Consider the following 20,953-nt stretch of genomic DNA (forward strand, 5'->3'; position numbering starts at 1 on the left):
AGGGAGCCCTGGAGAAGACAGCCATGGCAGGGCAGCGAGCTACAGAAGAGAGAGCTGATGGGGCAGGGAGCCATGCGCACTGCATGTAGGGAAGGCACTAAGTCTGCAGAGCAGCTGGGGGTAAGGGCAGCTCAGCCTTCCTCTGGCAGTGGGGAGCAGCAGAGGGAGGTGGCAGCTGTGGCAGAGCTGTGCATGCTGAGGCAAGCTAATCCTGGGGATGGGTGGGGCAGAGGCTGGGGTTGAGGCAAGTCAGTCCTGGGGATCGTGGGTGGTTTGGGGCTCAGAGGGGTTAAACCTGGGGATGGGTGTGTGTGTATGGGGGAATGGGGGTTAAAGCTTGGGGATACGGGTGGATTTGGGGATGAGGCAGGTTAAGCCTGGAGATGCAGTAACTTAACTTTATAACACACACAAATCAATGTGTGTGTGCTGCTGTCAACATTGGGGTGATGAAAAATACTGTTTGAAGTTAAGTACTGCCTCATTCACATGCGTTGTGGTTCTTGATTTTGATATTCATTTTGTAACTGATCTTGGGGGGGGCGGAAATGGCTCCTCTCACTATTTTGGTTGCAGACCCCTGGATTAACCAGTTAAATGTGATTTTACAACCTTAATGTAGAGTAGTAGTTTGTAGTTTTGCATGGCTGTTTGAGAGTGGTTACCTAGTTAAACACAGGTTTCAAACATAGTAAAAAAAACTAGTGAAGTATAATGAAAAGGCTAATACTGTTGATTTAGTGGTTTCGGGCTTTTTTTTTTTTTTTTCAAACTAACCTCAGTAAGGAATTTAAAACTGTATAAAAGCATTTGTGGCCATTTCTTGAATTTCCTTGAGTCCTATCAGTGTGTTATTTGAACTGAAATTGAACATAGTGAAAGAGTCGCTAGAGTCTTTTTTTCCTGATAAACTTAGGGTAGGCCTTCACTGTAGAGTTAACTGCTGATTGATACTCCAGGGTTTATGCTTGATTGGCCTGATTTGGGTTTGGGAAACTGCTTTCACAATGGTGCTGTACTTGTGGGAGTGCTAACACTTCTGGAGTTGCATTTGCGATTTAGTTCTACAGTGAGCTGTATGACTGAATTGTGGGAGAATTGTCTTTCTGAATGCCATGAGGGGAATTGTGGTAAGGCACTGGAGGACTATCAGCATTTGAGTGTGTTCGCGGTGTAAAGGGATTACTAGGCAGCCTTCACTGCTTAAGGGTATTTAAAACCCTGAAAGAGGGCCTTCAGATATACCTTTTCTTTGTTTGGAAGGAGTCAGATTCAGAGGATAAGGGACGAGGCGTTTTCAGAGACTATGGCTATGTCTACACTTGCCTCCCACTTTTGAAAGAGGAATGCTAATGAGATGCTTCTGGATATGCTAATGAGGTGGTGCAGTGAGTATGCAGTGCCTCGTTATCATGATGACGGCTGCAGCACTTCAAAAGTGTTGCTTTTGATTGTGTGTAACTCATCTGCACAGGGTCCTTTTTTGAAAGGACCCCGCACACTTCGAAATCCCCTTATTCCCTATTATATTATAGGAATAAGGGGATTTCGAAGCGTGTGGGGTCCTTTCGAAACGGACCCTGTGTAGACGAGCCACATGTGATCAAAAGCAACGCTTTTGAAGTGCTGTGGCACCCATTATGCTATTCATTGCAGTGGCTCATTAGCATCCACCTTTTGAAAGGGGGAGGCTAGTGTTGACATAGCTTATGGATCATAATTGTCATAGGCAGTGTTTTTTTCCTATTCCACACATTAGGCAGAGTCACACAACCAACAGTTGTCTTCGCAGAGTTAACTCAGAATATTTCTACTCTTCAGTTATCTCACAGGTTAAAAAGACTGCTTCCCTTCCTTTGTTTGTAATGATCTCAGGCAAGACACTTAACATCTCTCACCCCAGTTCTTCAGTCCATGTGTTTGATTTGTTGGTTTTTATTGCAGGTGTTTTGGACCTCTGTTCTATATATCTGGGTCTGGATTGGAAATTCTGTAGATCTGAAGAAGTGGATCTGTGCCATGCAAGCTCATCGCTTATAAATCATTTTGTTAGTCTTTAAGTGCTACATGACTGCTTTGTTTTGTCAGAATACAGAATAACATGGCTACATCTCTGTTACTATACAAGTGCAGCAGTCATCCAGTTACAAAACCTCCCCCAAATCTCTGGTGCTTTGCAGTCAAAAGTAGCTGGCTGATGGTGGGACACAGGCTAAAGCCTGAGTGCTGCTTACATTTAGGTAGACAACACTGCTAGGTGGCTGAAGTCCAATCCCACTGAAGACTTAATGTTGATAGGTTCTGAGAAGCAACAAGAAATGTTGAAAGACATGCTGGTTCCTATTTGAATAGATTAGTGTGCCGTTTATAACAGACTTGCAGATGAGGGTGTTATACCCAAGGTATTAAGGTAACAAAGATGGCAGTACTCCTCTTCATCTGTAGCTGGTAAGGCAAGTACACATTTTGGGAGTGGACTTTGCTACAGCTATCAGTGTCATCTTCACTAAGATTTTACTTTGGTTAATTAACTAGAGTTGTCTAATTTAAGAGTGCATCTTTTTTGGATAGAGACCATGCCTAAGTGGTTTGATATGAGATGACCTCATTACACCTCAATTGTATTGCCTCAATTGTTCTCAAACTAAAAGTTTTTCTTAACTCTAAATCCCATGGAAGCTGCAGGCAGCATGTTCTTTGTGAAAAATCCCTTGGTTTTGGAGCTTGCTTAGTTATCCCTTTTTCAGTCTTCAAAAAGTCAGACCTTGGTCTGTTTTGATACTGTGAATTATGTAGAGGCTCATAACATGGCTGAGGCTCTATTTTTTTTTTTACATATTTTAACAACTCTTTTTTTTGTGGATGTAATAAGTGCCCAAAGAAATAGACAGTAAATGTGCTTAATCTATATAGGCACCATATTTTTCTAGTCACTATGTCTGCTACATGACTATTACAGAGATGTGACGTGTTGGCACAGTTTGTTTTTGTTGGTTGGTCTAGTGTTGCAGGTGGCATGGATCAATTAAAAAAAGTGACTTTTTGTGTTCTGAGCTGTAGTGTATTTAATCTGATTACTTGGCAGCTTTTTTTGACCCAAGAAAATGTTGTAAATTTAACAATCCAGGTGTCCTACTCCAATTCTGAGGCTTAATTACCTGCAATATGATGCTGTGGTTACATCTAGGCAGCACCAATCCTCCTTTCCCCCTCCGTCCCCAGCCCCTGGTAGTGGCACTCGAACCTAGCTCACCTGTTTGGATCTCTCAATGCAAGACTAAATAGCAGCAAGGACCTTCTTGGTTGGACTGAAGCCCAGCCTCTGAACTCCATCAAGAGGGTGAATGTGTTAGGGCCTGGGCTCCAGCCCAGGTGGAAATGTCATCTACACAGCTGTATTTAGCCTTGTAGCATGAGCCATTGTCAGTTGATCTGAGCTCTGAGTCTTCCTTCTGGGGATTTCATTTTGCTGTGTAGAAAAAGCCTTATGATTTCTAAAGCAGCAGCCAAATGAGAAAAATCTGCTTTTTATGCCCAAGTATGCTATAGTTAAATCTTGCAACTTAAAATACACATTTGTCTGTTGTGAAAACAAGTGCAGTGAAAATTAGTGTTTTTTGATCACAGAAGCATGGACTTCACTAAATGTACAACGTAGGAATGCCGTTTTCCCAACTCTGTTCTGACAAGTGTTGTGAAAATCCGTTTTTGAAAGAATGAGTTCCTTTTGGTACAGTAAACCCTTGATTTTTTTTTTTTAACAGACTGTGATTTAAAGTGCTTTGTAAATAATGGATGCTGTCCGCAAGCCCATCTTCCCCCCCCCCCCACCCCCCGATAAATGCTGGCGACTCACCGGAGCTGCCACCTCTGGGGCCAGAGGAGCCGCTGGGGGCCGGAGGAGGGAAACTTAGTTTCTGTGGGAGTGCCCAGCCTTGGGCGCAGGTGGTGAGCGGCTCGTGGCAGACAAGCCCACAGGCTCTGCTCTTTACACAGTAGGAAGGGCCTGCTGCTGAGCTTTGTCCTTTGCCTGCTTCATTCCTTCCAGCTCTTGGGTGGAGTGCTCCCTAGTTCACCTTGCAAAGTGCCTCCACTCCTGCAGATTTTGATTTAATGGACTTTTGGCATTAACAGACACCCCTTTTCCCTCTAATCAGTCCATTAAATCGAGGGTTTACTGGACTTGAGAAATAACAGCCTTGATTTAACACTGGCCTTAGACTTGGTGTGTTGGTGTTCTTTAGTAGCTTGCTTATGTGTAAGTGTTTATACACATAGCTCTGTAACATAAAGGGACAGTGTGTTTACTCATGGCCTAGAATCTTTGGATGTAATCTTGTTAGTGGAGATCGTAATCAACATATCAGAACTTTTAAGTCTATTCAGGAATCCCAAGGCTGTAGCTTCAATGGGGGTAAAGGCATAGTTTTCAGAGAGTTAGCTAAATTTATTATAAAATGCTAGTGGAGACAAGGTCTGGAGTTGTTTCTGCTTAATGTATCTAATAGTGAAAACTGGTGTTTGGAGCTTGTGTTTTGTAGCAAGGAGTGCCTGAGGTTCACCTCATCTAGCTGGATCAGAGTAAAACTACCCTGTACCTTATCTACACTAGCATTTTGCTTAAGTGAACTTTTTTCTTAACCCACCTTATTTCCTGATGTGCATGGTTCTTACGGAGGGAAGATGTGTGAAGGCTAATGGAGACTGTCTCCCAAACGCACACTTCAGGCTAGCCATGGGCCTTATTACATACTTTGGGGGTAGGCTGGGCATCTCTGAAGTGTAGACAGATGGAAGTAGAATCTCAAGAGTCACAAACACTTAAGCTAGGGCTACACTGTTTGTTTCTATTTTGGGATATATTTGTATCCTGAAATAGAAACTGATTGTGCAAACACCATGCTCAAAAAAACAAGGCTGATTCTAGTGTAGTGTTTAGTTCCCAATAACCCTCGTATGACAAGGTTACTGGGGAGTTCGAATTAAGAGATAAGATGCCTCGGAATAAGTCGTGCAATATGCACAACACAATTTGCATAGCTTATTTCAAGCTAGGGCTACAGTGTAGAGTCTTCCAGTGTAGCTCTAGCCTTGGGGAATTGGAGGTTGTTTGTAAATCTGAACAAAATGTTATGTTGATTCTTTCAAAGGCTTACAATTGAACTTTGAATACTGTTTTTTGAGACTTTGCCTTGCAGGAAAAAATGCTGCTTTTAAACACCTTAAATGAAACAAGCATAGACAGCTTTCTTATCAGTTTTACTATTTCTCTATTTTAATAGTTTACATTTAACACAATACTACTGCGGGTTGAACCTCTCTCGTCTGGCAAACTCTGTAATCTGTCATGATTTTAGTTAACCTGAAAACCATTTACCATAGGTGTGGCCAAGTTTCCTGTGGTTCAATAAAGTTTGTTCACAGCCACCAGTCCTGGCTCTGTTTTCTGTGCTGTTATTAGCTGTAACTTATCCCTAAATGTCTTCTAAGAGCCCAGTAAGAAGTAGAAGTGTTTGGTTCTGTGCTAGAAGATATTGACCTCCCATCGTCTGGCAAATTCTCTCTTGTTCAGCATGGGCCAGGTCTCGAGAGTGCTGGATGAGAGAGGTTCAACCTATATTTACTTTTTTTGTCTCTGCTGCTTGATTGCATATTTCTAGTTCCACATGAAGTGTGTGATTTGGTGAATTTGTAATTCTCTGTATTTGCAACTGAGGTTCTGTTGTATTTTTCAAAGTCAGTCTAAATTTCAGTACTAGGGAGGTAGAATCCTGTTTAATAGGTGAACTAGTTAAATGGTAAACTAATCTACTCTTCAACAGACTAACCAGTTAATTGGGGGGAACAGCTGGGGAGGCTGCTTTTGCTGAGCTGGAGCACCCTGGACTGCAATGCATTGGGGACCCAGGCTGCTCTGGTTTGGTGGGGCTTCCCTACCGTTGGCATGCCATGGGTAGGACGTGCTCCAGCAGGGCAACCCCCCCTCCACCCCAGCCACTGCAGACTATGGTCTGTTCCAGCCAAGCTGATGCATCCTCTGCCTACAATGGATGTGGGAGCTGCTCCATCCCTTACCATTAATGTCTCTAATCAATACAGTACTATAGCTAGCATAATATCATAGCTTGTTCATTCTCATCATAGATTATTTTACCCTTTGGATGCTGGTAAGGCAGCATGCCTTCGTAAAAGCACTAATTGTTGCAAAATGCCAGTATGCTTAAGAACATAGTCTGTGTTATCAGCATAATGGTTTGCTCTCAATGTTGAACTAGATTTTGTTCAAAATCCTTCATGGGTGTGGCACTGGGTGCTTCAGACTTGCCTTCTCTCCACAGACAGGACTACCCACAACAACTGTTCTATTGGAATGTCCAAATTTGAGTGAGGGACTACACGCTTTTCCCAGGAATTGGATTAGAGAGCTTGCTCCCAAAAGAGAGAACCACTGATATATATTTTTTTCAGAAGCAGATGCACAGTAAATTTAATCAGTTTTCTTAACTAAGTAAGCACTTCATGTACATGTTGCACCTCTGAAAACCAACATTCCCTGGTCTGGCAACTTCCCTTTTCCTGCAGGATGAGGGATGATCCTGGACAAGAGGGCTGGGGCAGGAAGGCAACCCAAGCTGGCTTCCCAACAGCCCCAGAGGAGGCAGTGGGGCCAGGGTCCTAGCATCCCCCAGCAGTGCCACAGGGGCAGCGGGGCTGGCTGGGGAGCCTGCTGTGGCAGGCTGGTGTGGGCGGCCAGGGACCAAGGGGCATTGGCCTCCCCTGATATGGCAAAGTCCTTCAGCCAGGACAACTGAGGTTCTGAGGGTGCTGAACCAGGGAGATGCAATCTTGTACTTGAACATATGCTGTTTTTGTGACACAGACCCATTCTTTCTAAAGTAGTGGTCCACAAACTGTGGAGCCTGGAGGAGTGCTTTGAGGGTAGGACACTGACTCTAGGAGCTTGCATCACAAAAGAGGTGCATGGAGAGATTATAGTATGGGTAAGTGGGATATGCGGCATAAGTTTGGGGACTACAGTTCTAAAGCCTGACTAGGAAGGAAGATTTCTGAAATAGAGGCCTTTATAGGCCGTAATGGAGGGGGTAATATTTTCTTCTATGAATGTTTGGTTTTCTGTTTCATAAAGAACAAGAAATAAACTGGAAACGTAACTGTCCCATGGAATGCTATGCTAATGGTTAATACGCCTAATTCTAATTGATCAATTTGGAATCAGTTACATTAAAAGAGTGATTCTGTAATTAGTTATGAAATGTTAAAGAGCTTTTTACATGATTTTGGGATTTGAAGGCAACTTTTGAAATTACTATACAGAATTTTGACTTAGAATGGGAGGGGCAACCAAGTGCCATGGCAGTTAAAATATTTTAGCCGAATAAAACAAGTATGGGTTAGTTAAGGCTTGTCTTCAGTTTTCTTGATTTAATTCAGTGATTGTACCATTTTATTGTGGAAGGCTACATCTACACTAGCACCCCCCTTTCGAGAGGGGGATGCTAATGAGATATATCAGAATATGCTAATGAGGTGCTGCAATGAATATACAGCACCTCATTAGCATAATGGTGGCCACAGTACTTCGAAAGTGCTGCTTTTGGTCATGTGCAGCTCGTCTACACAGGGTCTTTTTCAAAAGGACCCTGCAGACATCAAAATCCCCTTATTCCTATAACCAAGGGGTGCTAATGTAGACAATTGAACTTGCATACTTTTATTTCTATTTTGGTTTAACCCACTTTTTATAAGGCATTCTTACTCCAGAATAAGCATGTCCGCATATGGTGTTATCCAGGGTAAATTCCTTATGTAGCCAGGACCTTACAGATTGTCTGTCTGAAGTGTTCATTTCCACTTTCAGAGGTAAATCAGAAATATGCCTGGAGTTTTACAAGGTGCATAAAAGTGATTGTTTAAAAAAAATCCAAATTTGGTTTGTCAGCTCTTCATTCATTTTTTGTTTTACAAGTCGCTAGTTCTTTGTCCTATTTTATAGTCTTAAATTGCAAAAGTGTATGTTTTGTACATGCTTCTTAATGGTTAATTCTTAAATTCTTAAATTGCAAAAGTGTATGTTTTGTGCATGCTTCTTAATTGTTTGTGGAATTTCAGATTTTTATCCACTATTTTTATATTTCATTTCACGCTTAAGGTGCTCATCTGTTTTGGGGTGGGGAGAGTCCAGAATCTCATTGTTATCCTTTAATGTGAGAATAGAACAGACTCGGACACGGTGATTAAAAAAATTGCCTTTGCTTCCAGCCAGTGCTTCCTTCCAAAGCTATATCTAATTAGGAATTTCAGTCTTAATTAAATGAGTCTTGTGCTTCTAAGTCATTTTAAGTGCTTTTGAAAATACCATGGTTAAGTGCCATGTGATTTAAGATGAACTTTAAGCTTCTGTTTTTTGGGGTTTGGTTTTTTTTTTTGGGAGGGGGGAGAAATGTTTAACTTGTGAATATAAAGTTCATTGACTTTGTTCGTGAATTTAAAGTCTGTGCTTTAATATTGAATCAATTTAAATTATAAACTTTAGCATAAAAAATTTAATATAATTTTTGCTCCTTTTGATGCAAACATGGATGCATGTGGTTAACTTTATTCCCATTAATAGTTTTATTTACTTCAGCGGGACTGCTTGTGCATGTAGTCGCATATTAGTGTTTGTAAGCCGCAACTCTTAATTTTCAGTGGTTTTGTTTTGCCTGTGATACTGTCCTTATTAAAAAGCCTTTAATCTAAAGTTGCACTGCCACAAGTGGATTTCTTTCTATACCCTCAATTGAATGTAAATAAATATTAAAAATTAGCGATCTAGATCTTGCAGCACTGCACACTCGAATTGCAATGCTTTTAGCATAAAGTTGTGATTGCAAAATTCATTATTATTCAATGACCATCCTGACTTACTATCCCAAAAATTTCCTTATAGATTACTTAGTGAAGTCATAAATAAGATTATTTTGACTGCGCTGAAAACATCTGAATTAACAAAATAAGTGATGTAGAGCATCTCAGCACTTAAGATTCTTTCCTAGTTGGTTGTAGGTAATGCTCCCTCTAATCTTTTCCATACCTGTGCAGAGTAAAAGTTTTATTTGCGCTGAGTCACGTGCAAGTATGCACCACCAACAGAACACAAAACCTACGTATGGATGCTCAGCTAATATGCTGGGCAGTGTGACTGTGGCCACACTTGGCCGAACCTTTGAAATGGCCATGCTAATGGCCAAATCGAAGAATGCTAAAGAGGTGCTGAATTGAATATTCAGCGCCTCATTAGCATTCACGCGCTTCCAGCTGCGGCACTTCTTTCGAATGCGCACGGCTACACGGGTCCTTTTCTAAAGGACCCCGCACATTTTAAAATGCCCTTATTCCTCTCAGCTCAGGGGAATAAGGGAATTTCAAAATATGTGAGGTCCTTTCAAAAAGGACCCCCATGTAGCTGCGTGCATTCGAAAGCGGCACTTTCAAAGTGCAGCAGATGGAAGCACGTGAATGCTAATGAGACACTAAATATTCAATTCAGCACCTCTTTAGCATTCTTCGATTTGGCCATTAGCATGGCCATTTCGAAGGTTCGGCCAAGTGTGGCCACAGGCCATTTGAATATCTCCTGAGTGGCTGCACAAGGATTCAACTTACAGTGAACGCTGCTTGTGGGAGAACTTGTCAGTCCTTCAGGCAATTTGTGTGAGGAGCAGTGAAAGACTAATCCTATCTCATTAGCCTTTGGCCTGTGGATTCAAGTCCTAGTTAAAGTGGAGCTGGCTTCTCATTTATGCCTTTATTTTAAAACCCTCTGAACCTGGGCATGGGCAAACTACAGTGGAGATATATACTTAAGCTGTTACTACGCATATGACCTCCTGTCAGAGGTGGCATGGTAATGAGGCAGTTCAAAGCAGGTTAATGAAACATTAACGTGCATATTCAGTGCCTCATTAGTATAGTGGTGGCTGTGCAAATTTCCAAGTGCAGACTTCGAATTGCAGATTGACAATGTAGGTGGGGGCAGCTTTGAAATAAGTGCCCCACTTAGATATTCCCTTAATCCCATAAAACTAGATCAGAGTAAGGGAATGTCGAAGTGGCAACTTCGAAATAAGCGCCCCCCACCTACACTGTCAATCTACAATTCGAAGTCTGTACTTTGAAATTAGTGCAGCTGCCATTGTACTAATGAGGCGCTGCATGTTAGCGCCTCATTAGCCTGCTTCAGATTGCCTCATTACCATGCCATCTCTGACAGGAGGTCATATCATCTAAGCAGCCTTAGAAAGCTGGTGTTGCCCTTTCAGTATCCCTGTTAGGAAGGGACAGTCCTTCCTCCTGAAGCTGTTGGAGGAAGAGATTTTCAACTTTTTCTTCCAGTCCCCTTGATTCTATTTAAAAATTACCATCACTGTTGACCACCAGATACAAAGGGGCTTTCAGCCTCTCTTTGTATCTATCTATCCCTCAATTTACTAATATAATTCATTCCATGAAAACTAAGGTGAAAATTCATATATTGAAAATGAAATTCCCATTCATTTCAATGTAAAAAATTCTGACTTGTACCAAAATCTCAGAAAAATCACCCAGTATTTTTCCCCAGGTATGTTACAATACTATGCAATCATCAAAAGAAATAGTGATGCTTGTTTGGTGACACTTATCAGTTCTTAGTAGTGAAGGAGGTGGTGTTGATGAGAGTTCCATGACATCTGCTGTATCCGTCTTTGGAAGACAGCTCCATAGTGACTTCAGCTTCCTTAATTGGGGTTTTATCTTCAGCTTTTGAAGTAGAGGGTTGAGGATCAGCTAATGGAGTTGAGGGTGTAGGCAAAGGTGATGAGGATGAGGGTTGAAAAAATGGTAGAATTGAAGTTTGTGTTGCAGCTGCCTTTTTCCTGTCATAGAACTCCTGATAGCATTGAATGGCTTCATTAATTTGTTGCACAGTCAACCTGTGGAACTCCTTTTCAGAGGAGGCTGTGAAGACCAGCACTCTAACAGTGTTTAAAAAAGAGCTTGATAAATTTTTGGAGGTTAGGTCCATAAATGGCTATTAGCCAAGGGTAAAGTATGGTGCCCGTAGCCTTTAGTCAAAGGCTGGAGACAGATGGCAGGAGACAAATCGTTTGATTATTGTCTTCGGTTCACCTAATCTGGGGCACCTGGCATTGGCCACTGTTGGCAGACAGGATACTGGGCTGGATGGACCTTTGGTCTGACCCAGTATGGCAGTTCTTCTGCATGTTCTTAGTTTGTGTCGTCATTGAGAATTTGTATAGCTGCCTCCAGAGCACTGAAGACTGTTTTAGCATCCAGTGTTTTTTGTGATTAATCCAATTCTTCCTCCCTCTTTTTCTGATAACCTTTCTGACTCCAGCTTAATTAATTCATTAGTCAATTCTTCACCATGTGACAATAACAGATCTTGAACATCATCATCTATGTCTACCTCATTGAATCCTGCTAGGATTACCAGTTGCACAGTAGTCTTTTGAATGTCTTCCCTTTTATCCTCAAAACCACAGAAATCATGAACCTATTTTAGCAATACCTTTTTCTAAACATCGTTCAGGATACTTTGAGTAATTTTATTTCATGCAGTTGTGATGTTTTTCTATAGCCATCTTGATGTTGTAGTTCTTCCACAGCTGCTTAATAGTCAGCTTGTCTTCTCTGTCTGAAGCAGATACAAGGTAACCTCATCAACAGTTGCAGATAGTAAGTTTTAAATGTAGCAATGAAGCCTTGATCCATTGGCTGAAGGATGGAAGTGGTATTTGGGGGCAAAAAACCCACTCAAATGTTATCGCTGTAGTGTTCGATGTTGAAAAAGTGACCCAGGAGCGTTATTGAGGCTCAGCAAACATTTATTATCCAGATTATTTTCAGCACAGTACTTAGAGATGAATGACGAAAGGTAGCTTGTCATGTAAGCAGTAAAAACCTTCTTTGTCACCCATGCCTTTTGTTGAGAATGCCATACCACAGGTAGTGATGCATTGTTTAAGCCTTTAAGTGCTCTTGGATTTTCCAAATGATAAACAAGGAGAGGCTTCAATTTCATGTCTTGTTTCAAATTTCCACCTAGAAGTAATGTCAGGTGATTTTTCGAGGCTTTGAAACATGTTGTTTTTTATTTCATCCCTTGAAATAAATGTTTGAGAAGTCATTCTTTTCCAGAGAAGCCCCATTTCATCAACATTGAAGATTTGTTTTAGAGAATATTCACCTTCATCAATGGATTTGTTGCAGTGTGGCTGGGAAAATGTTACACCTAAATATCAGCAGATGCTGCTTTGTCTGTAACACGCAGACTATGATGATGTTTAATGTACTAAAGTGCTCAAACCAGCCGTGACTTGCTTTGAAAATTACTTCGGTGGCCCCAACTTGCCTCTGTTGCTCAGGTTCCCAAACAGAAATGGGGCTTTCTCCCTTATGATGAGGAAGCTCAGAGGCATGTTGTGTTCATTCTGGCTGTCAAGCCAATGTATTAAGTCTTTCACGTTTACCCATGTATTGCATCCTTGGCCTTTCTTGTTCGATGCAACTTAACTCCACCAACATACATTTCGGTCATTTCTTTTATCTTTTCTTTCTGCATGACAATTGTATGCACTGTCTACGCCACCAGGTTTGTTGCCAAACGTGTTTTGATCGCTGGTCCTCTTCGATTCTTTTAATAACTTCAAATTTGCTACCCATGAATATTGCTTTCCTTGGTTTCTTGGGTTTAGTAACACCTGATGAGGAAACTTAACTTTTAGGATCCCACAATGATGATGAAAAATAACAAAAGTATTTGAAGAATATCATCACTCAGTTGAGATGACCACAAACACAAAGAAGCACATGAACCATCCTGGAAGAGCAGGGTGGCTGAGGGAAGTGCATAAGCCTGCATGTTCATACCAATTTTTTTTTTTTTTTTTTTGCAGACAGCTCCTCTCCCCTCGCTCAACCCCCTCCCCATTGCCAGGGCTCCAGCAGCTGGCACAGAGGGGCTCTGCACCCAGCCACTCAGCTGCTGGGGTTCCCCAACCCAGCCAGCTCCCCAGGCTGGATTTGCTGGCAGAGGTATGCATCCTGTCCAGCTCCCAGGCATAAGGCTGCCAGGTTTCCCCACCTCCTCCCTCCATCCCCAGGGTTCCAGCTGCTGGGGCTGCCAGTGGGGCTCTGTGCCCCACATAGCTCCTGACTCCCAGCCCTGTGGCTGCTGGGGTTCCCCAGATCTTGGACAGTCCTGGAGCTGGAGTTGCTGGTGGAGTTCTGTGCCCTGCCAGCTCCCAGCCATCATGCTGCTGAGGTTCCCTGGCCAGGTCCAGGTCTGGGGCTGGAGTTGCTGGCAGAGCTGTGCACCCCCACTTGCTCCCAGTCTTGGTGCTGGAGTTGCCAGTGGAGCATTGGCTGTGCAGTCTTCTTCTGGTGGATGCTTGGATGCAGGTTTGTTCTTAGTTATTGTGGAAAATTATATTTATACATTGAAAAATAGGTATAAATTTACATAGTTCATTCTGGCGAAAAGTTGTAAATCAGAAGTCTGTAAATCAAGCAATAGGTGTAACCTATCCTTCAGCACCTATAGGAGGAATATCCTTTAGCCTTGCTTATATGCACTTTTGATTTACCATTAAGTATTCACCTTTCAAAGAGGGGAAAGACCGTATTTGGGCACAGACTGGCTAACCTAGTGAGGATGGCTTTAAACTAGGTTCAACGGGGGCAGGGGAGCAAAGCCCACAGGTAAGTGGAGAACCTGGGAGATGGGTCAGAGATGGGAGGCAGCATGGGCAACAATGTCAGAGTGAAAAGAGGGTCAGGGCAAAACAGGGAGGTAAGATCAAATCAATATCTTAGACACCTGTATACAAATGCAAGAAGTATGGGTGATAAGCAGGAAGAACTGGAAGTGCTAGTAAATAAATATAGCTGACATCGTTGGCATCACAGAAACTTGGTGGGCTAATACACATGATTGGAATGTTGGTATTGAAGGGTAAAGCCTGCTTAGGAAGGGTAGACAGGGAAGAAAGGGGGGGAGGTGTTGCCTTTATATATTAAAAATGTACACACTTGGACTGAGGTGGAGATGGACGTAGGAGATGGAGATGTTGAGAGTCTCTGGGTTAGACTAAGGGGGATAAAAAACAAGGGTGATGTCCTGATGGCAGTCTACTGCAGGCTGTCTACGCAGATGGATGAAGCTTTCATTAAACAACTAAAAAAGTCATGCAGGGCCCCAAATTTGATGGTGATGAGGGACTTCAACTGTCCAGATATATGTTGGGAAGCTAATACAGCAGGGCACAGACTATCCAGTAAGTTCTTGGATTGCATTGGAGACAATTTTTTACTCCAAAAGGTTGAAAAACCTCCTGCGGGGGAAGCTATTCTACATTTGATTTTAAAAATAGGGAGGAATTGGTAGAGAACTTGAAAGTGGAAGGCAGCTTGGGTGACAGTGATCATGAAATCATAAAGTTCACAATTCTAAGGAAGGGAGGAAGGGAAAAGAGCAAAATAGAGATAATGGATTTCAGGAGGACAGATTTTGGTAAATTCAGAGAGCTGATAGGTAAGGTCCCATGGGAAGCAAAACTTAGGGGAAAAACAGCGGAGGAGAGCTGGCAGTTTTTCAAAGGGACATGATTAAGGGCCCAAAAGCAAGTTATCCCGCTGCATAGGAAAGATAGAAAACATGGCAAAAGACCACCCTGGCTTAACCAGGAGATCTTGCATGATCTCCAAATAAAAAAGGAATCCTATAAAAAATGGAAACAAGGACAAATTACAAAGGGTGAATATAGGCAAATAACACAAGAATGCAGGAGCAAGATTAGAAAGGCTAAGGCACAAAATGAGCTCAAACTAGCTACAAGCATAAAGGGAAACAAGAAGGCTTTTTATAAATACATTAGAAACAAGAGGAAGACCAGCGACAGTGTACGGCCATTGCTCAGTGAGGAGGGAGAAACAGTAACAGGGAACTTGGAAATGGCAGAGATATTTAATGACTTCTCTGTTTCAGTCTTCACTGAGAAGTCTGATGAAGGAACGCCCAACTTAGTGAATGCTAGTGGGAAAGGGATAGGGTTAGAAGTTGAAATAAAAAAACAGAACAGGTTAAAAATCACTTAGAAAAATTAGATGTCTGCAAGTCACCAGGGCCTGATGAAATGCATCCTAGAATACTCAAGGAGCTGGTAGAGGAGGTATCTGACCCCTTATCTATCATCTTTGGAAAATCATGGGAGACAGGAGAGATTTCAGAAGACTGGAAAAGGGCAAATATAGTGCCCATCTATAAAAAGGGGAATAAGAATAACCCAGGAAACTACAGGCCAGTGAGCTTAACTTCTGTGCCAGGAAAGATAATGGAGCAGGTAATTAAAGAAATCATCTGCAGCCACTTGGAAGGTAGTAAGGTGATAGGGAATAGCCAGCATGGATTTGTAAAGAACAAATCATATCAAACTAATCTGATAGCTTTCTTTGATAGGATAACGAGCCTTGCGGATAGGGGAGAAGCGGTAGATGTGGTATACCTAGACTTTAGTAAAACATTTGATAGGGTTTCATGGTAAAAAAAAAAAAAACTAGGCAAATACAATTTAGATGAGGCTACTATAAGGTGGGTGCATAACTGGCTGGATAACCGTACTCAGAGAGTAGTTGTTAATGGTTCTCAATCTTGCTGGGAAAGTATAACAAGTGGGGTTTCGCAGGGGTCTGTGTTAGGACTAGTTCTGTTCAATATCTTCAACGATTTAGATAATGGCATAGAAAGTACGCTTATTAAGTTTGCAGATGATACCAAGCTGGGAGGCATTGCAACTGCTTTGGAGGATAGGGTCATAATTCAAAATGATCTGGATAAATTGGAGAAATGGTCTGAGGTAAACAGGATGAGGTTTAATAAGGGCAAATGCACAGTGCTCCACAATCAGTTTCACACATACAGAATGGGGAGAGACTGTCTAGGAATGACTACAGCAGAAAGGGATCTAGGGACTATAGTGGACCACAAGTTGAATGTGAGTCAACGGTGTGGTGCTGTTGCAAAAAAAAAAAAAAAAAAAAAGCAAACATGATTCTGGGATGCATTAACAGGTGTGTTGTGAACAAGACATGAGAAGTCATTCTTCCGCTCTACTCTGTGCTGGTTAGGCCTCAGCTGGAGTATTGTGTCCGGTTCTGGGCACCACAGTTCAAGAAAGATGTGAAGAAATTAGAGAAGGTCCAGAAAAGAGCGACAAGAATGATTAAAGGTCTAGAGACTGTGACCTATGAAGAAAGGCTGAAAGAATTGGGCTTGTTTAGTTTGGAAAAGAGAAGATTGAGAGGAGACATGATAGCGGTTTCCAGGTTTCTAAAAGGGTGTCAGGAGGAGGGAGAAAACTTGTTCTTTTTGGCCTCTGAGGATAGCACAAGAAGCAATGGACTTAAACTGCAGCAAGGGAGGGTTAGGATGGACATTAGAAAAAGTTCCTAACTGTCAGGGTGGTCAAACAGTGCAACAAATCGCCAAGGGAGGTTGTAGAATCTCCACTGCTGGAGATATTTAAGAGCAGGTTAGATGGATGTCCGTCAGGGATGGTTTAGGCAGTACTTGGTCCTGCCATGAGGGCAGGGGGCTGAACTCAATGGCCTCTCGAGGACCCTTCCAGTCCTAGTATTTTGTATGATTCTCTTACTCTCTTACAAGAACAGCTTTCAGTTTCCTCTAGTTTCTGGATCCTGCTCTTGAAGATAGGGTGTGAAATTCCTTGTTCTAGCTTGCAGAGTCTGAAGATTTGTAACCTGTCTGGTTAGTTGGTTGAGCTTGCAATACCATAATGTTTTGATATTTGTCTGTGGTATCTTTTAATTCTGCATCTCATCGATCTCAAAATGCTAGGGAATGGTATAGGGCAATGTTTCCCCAAGTTAAAATATTTGAGTACGCCTGTTGGGACTTTGGCCTTATTAGCATACCCCCTCTGTCAGTGCTTACCTCCTTATTTTTAGTTATGTACTTTTTCCTGCGTACTCCTTGAAATCCTTTTGTGTACCACCGGTGGTACGCGTACCACACTTTAGGAAGCTCTGTTCTAGGTCAGTGGATAGAACCCTATTGATTTTTGGGGAAATCAAAACACAAGAAGAGAGAAAGTAGGGGATATGCACACCTTTTCTGTTTATTACAGCCATAGTGTGCAGTTGTCTGTAGATCAAAGAACTGACCTGACATAATTCATTAATGTCTTTTTTTTTTAATCTCACCTCTACTCATTCTTACCTCTCTCTCCCTGAGATATATATAAATAAAAATATCTTGGTATGGGGTACATAAACTCTAGTGGGGCAGGAGGTTTGGGGACCTGCGTTTGGGGAAGGAGCTTGCTGTGCATGCAACTGCTGGCATGGAGAATGGCAGACATTGGTTGGGGAAGGGAGGGTGGATAGGAGCACAATACTTAGTGAAGGGAGAATTGGGGATTCTAGCATTTGGTGTCAGAGAATGAGGAACATGAGTCCTCTGGCTTAAAGGAGACAATATAGAAGTTGCAGGAAGTCCCTGCAGTATAAGGAAATGGCAGGGTCACACTCAAGGAAGGATAAAGGGATGCAAGGATCCCTGATGTGTGCGGTAGAGATATTAAGTGTTAGACTTCTTCAAAGTAAATATTACAGGTTAAACCTCTCTAATCTGGCATTCTCTTCTCCAGCAACATCCATAATCCAGTGTGGTACTAGCTGGATGACCTTTTATCATGCATGTGGCCAAGTTTCCCATGGTCCCATAATATTTGTTTACAGCCACTAGTCCCGGCTCTCAGTGCCAGGACATAACACTGTAATTTACTCCTAAGTATCGTTTTAGAGCCTAGTAAGCAGTGGCAGTATTGGTAATGCTGCCAGACAACATTGACTCTCCTGTGATCTGGCAAATTCTCTTGTTCAGCACAGGTCTGGTCCTGAGGGTGCTGGACAAGAGGTTCCAACTTTATTTCATAAAAGCCAGAAATAAGCCTTCAGTAGGAAGGGGAGACTAAGCGTACCACACAAGTATGTTTGAGTAACCTTTTTTTTTTTTAAAGTCTAGTCATAGTCTCCTTAGAAAGCTTAATTGAAGAAACTACTCTAATGTTGCTTCCACACAAACAATGCTAAAACGTAATGTTTCAGGTCAAGGTTAAAAGGAAAACTAAATTGTTCAGGTTCTTGATGCAGTAAAAGTATGTGTACTCTAGATTCTTATGTTTCACCCCACTACAGTAGTCTGTAATTACACTTCATTCCTCTAATATACCATGATGATGAAATATGAATGTGTGGATATGACAGCCAGGTATCTACAATGCAGTTCTTGTAAACAAAAATGAGCTGTGGTTATATTTACGTGAAAAAAATGTGTTGTTTCAGTGCGAGGATGTCGTCCTGGCAAGATCGTGCAGATGACAGAAGCAGAAGTTCGAGGATTATGCATAAAATCACGAGAAATCTTTCTTAGCCAGCCTATTCTCCTGGAACTAGAGGCACCGCTGAAAATTTGTGGTATGTAAATTAGTGTGTATCTTGTCACATATCTCTAGTGTGCACTTAAACATTGGTCATTTATTGAGAAAGGGGGGAACATAATAAACTGAAGATGGTTTTACATCTTTGTCTAAGTGACATGCCAAATGGCTTTGGACAATGTGTGTTGCAAAAATGGTTGTTTTCCGCTGGCTAGACAAGATATTACATTGGTTATTTTAATACTGAAGAATTGATTGACAGTTGGTAGAGCATTTCCTCCCAAACTCTGTCACCGTTTAGGGTGGAGTGTGGTTAAATTTATTCTTCTGTAATGCTAATTGTGTAGCTTCATTTGGAGGAGAGCCACTAGATATAGGGTGGCATTCTAATTTCAAATGCATTACTTCTGAAAATGGTGAGTCACATTTAAATAGAGCATAAACGCTTCTGTCATAGCTGGTTTGTTTCAAAATGCAATCAGAATACAAGATCCTTTAACTGATGTATGTTGCTAATTTGATTCAATTCTATTCTTACAGTAGAGTTTCAGTCACATAAAGCAACTGATAAAACTTCAAAACTCACATAATTACATTGGGTTTGTATTTTTAAACCAGTTTGATTTTCTTTTATTTAATAATGTCTTCCACAAAGCTTGAAGAGTTTTAGGTGGATTTTAGTTTTACCAATATTTTACCTGTTTCCTTGTTTATTTCTAAAGTTAATGCTGAATATTTGGAAAAAAAAAGTTTGGTAATGATTGTTTGTTTTAAAATGAGTGTTTCAGTAATTGAGGTACAAGGGCAGTATATTTCCCAGCTCTGTAAATACTGCCCAGTGCTTAGTCATAGAAAGGTAGCTGTGTTAGTCTGTCTTTTCAGAAAACAAAAAAAGCAGTCCTGTAGCACTTAAAGACTAACAAAATAACATATTAGGTGATGAGCTTTTGTGGGACAGAATTTCAGAAAATCAGGAAAATTGTGTGTTTGTCAGCCCTTTTGCGTAGGGAGGAAACCCTTTATGCAGAGAACAATACTATGATGCTGCCTCTTTAACATCATGAGTTTTTTGAATTCACTGTTTAATACTGAAGTGTTTTGGTTCAGATGTGTGCATGCACACACCCAAAGACTTTCATTGGTCACCCTTGCTTTTTGCATGATGTTTTGTACTAGATTTGTACTAGATGAGGGTTTTTTTTATAATTGTCAATACCCTAGTATTAATGGCAAATTTATGTTAAATAGCTATTTTTTTAAAAAAAAAAAAAAGCCTTACCTATTCTACATTATCTTAAAATTGAAGTTTAATCTAGTTTTGCCCCTTTATACTCGATATGAACAATGAACTGAAAATAAAAACAAGCAAAGTGTGAAACTACTGAAACTGTGTTCTATGTGGAAAATAATGGGGCAAAAAATGTAGTGATAACTTGCAGTCAAACATGATAGATGTGCATATGTTTCTGATGTTTAGGGAGTTTACAGAGAAGAATAATTTTTAAATCTTTTAATAAAACAATGATCTGAACTAATAATTTTTTTTCTCATGCCAAATCTAAGGTGCTACTACAGGATTAGATTTTATACTGTCAAATCATTACAAAGTATGAGTTAATCTTTAGAATTTTTAACTCTACATTTGGGATTTATGTGGATTGCATAAGCCAATACCTTTCATATAATAAACATTCATTTTTATGGCAATCTTCTGTTTTTAAAAAAAATAATTCTTTTTTCTGGAAGGCTTCAGATCTGACTTGCTGTTTTATCTCAGAGCTTGTGTCTGTCACACATCTTGAGCAAATTGCTAAATATGGATTTATGGCCTTCTTAAAATGACTTCTTCAAAAAGTTGTGCAGTTATCCTTATTCAGCGCTTGGCTCTGGGTCTGTGATTCCAGACAAAAGATAGTGAAACTTCCTTGATTATCAGTGTTATATGCTAGGTTGGTGTCTGACAGATTCCACGTCTTTGGTTACATTTTTAAATAATCTTAGTTTAACATATAGATTATGTGTACCCATTCGACTAACGCTACTCTATATTAAATGTAGGTCTTAGAGTTCCCTGCTCCAGCTTATGGCCTGAAGGCAAACAAACATGGTCAGTTTACCGTTGTTGTCTTTGCAGCATCTGTGATCTTTTAACAACTTGTTTAGTTCAATATGCATCCACATATTGGTCTACAAGGTACCAAGATATAAAGGAAAACTTACACAAAATGAACTAAAAATCCCACTAGTCTTCTGTGACCATTGTCTTACATTTTCAGTATGAAAGAACAACTGCATCAGTATGCACTGTAGGAATTTGCTAGATCCTGTAAGGCTCAATCTTCTGGAGTTTGATTTTGTGTGCCTGGTTAGTTAAGTTAAACCCATGAACCCCAAGTGGGGAATAGGCCATCCACAAGACTCCTCTATCTGAT

General features: G+C 41.1%; 1 protein-coding gene across 1 annotated transcript in view; it reads left to right on the plus strand.

Annotated features, from left to right (window-relative positions):
• The window catches only part of PPP1CB (protein phosphatase 1 catalytic subunit beta), a 70,995-nt gene that overhangs the window by 17,350 nt on the left and 32,692 nt on the right, over positions 1 to 20,953 (plus strand). Inside the window, exon 2 of the mRNA XM_074989818.1 lies at positions 18,427 to 18,558. Coding sequence (XP_074845919.1) covers positions 18,427 to 18,558 — 132 coding nt within the window. The remainder of the gene's footprint in view (positions 1 to 18,426; positions 18,559 to 20,953) is intronic.

Source organism: Carettochelys insculpta, chromosome 3 (genome assembly GCF_033958435.1).
Source record: "Carettochelys insculpta isolate YL-2023 chromosome 3, ASM3395843v1, whole genome shotgun sequence".
Classification (NCBI taxonomy): domain Eukaryota; kingdom Metazoa; phylum Chordata; order Testudines; family Carettochelyidae; genus Carettochelys; species Carettochelys insculpta.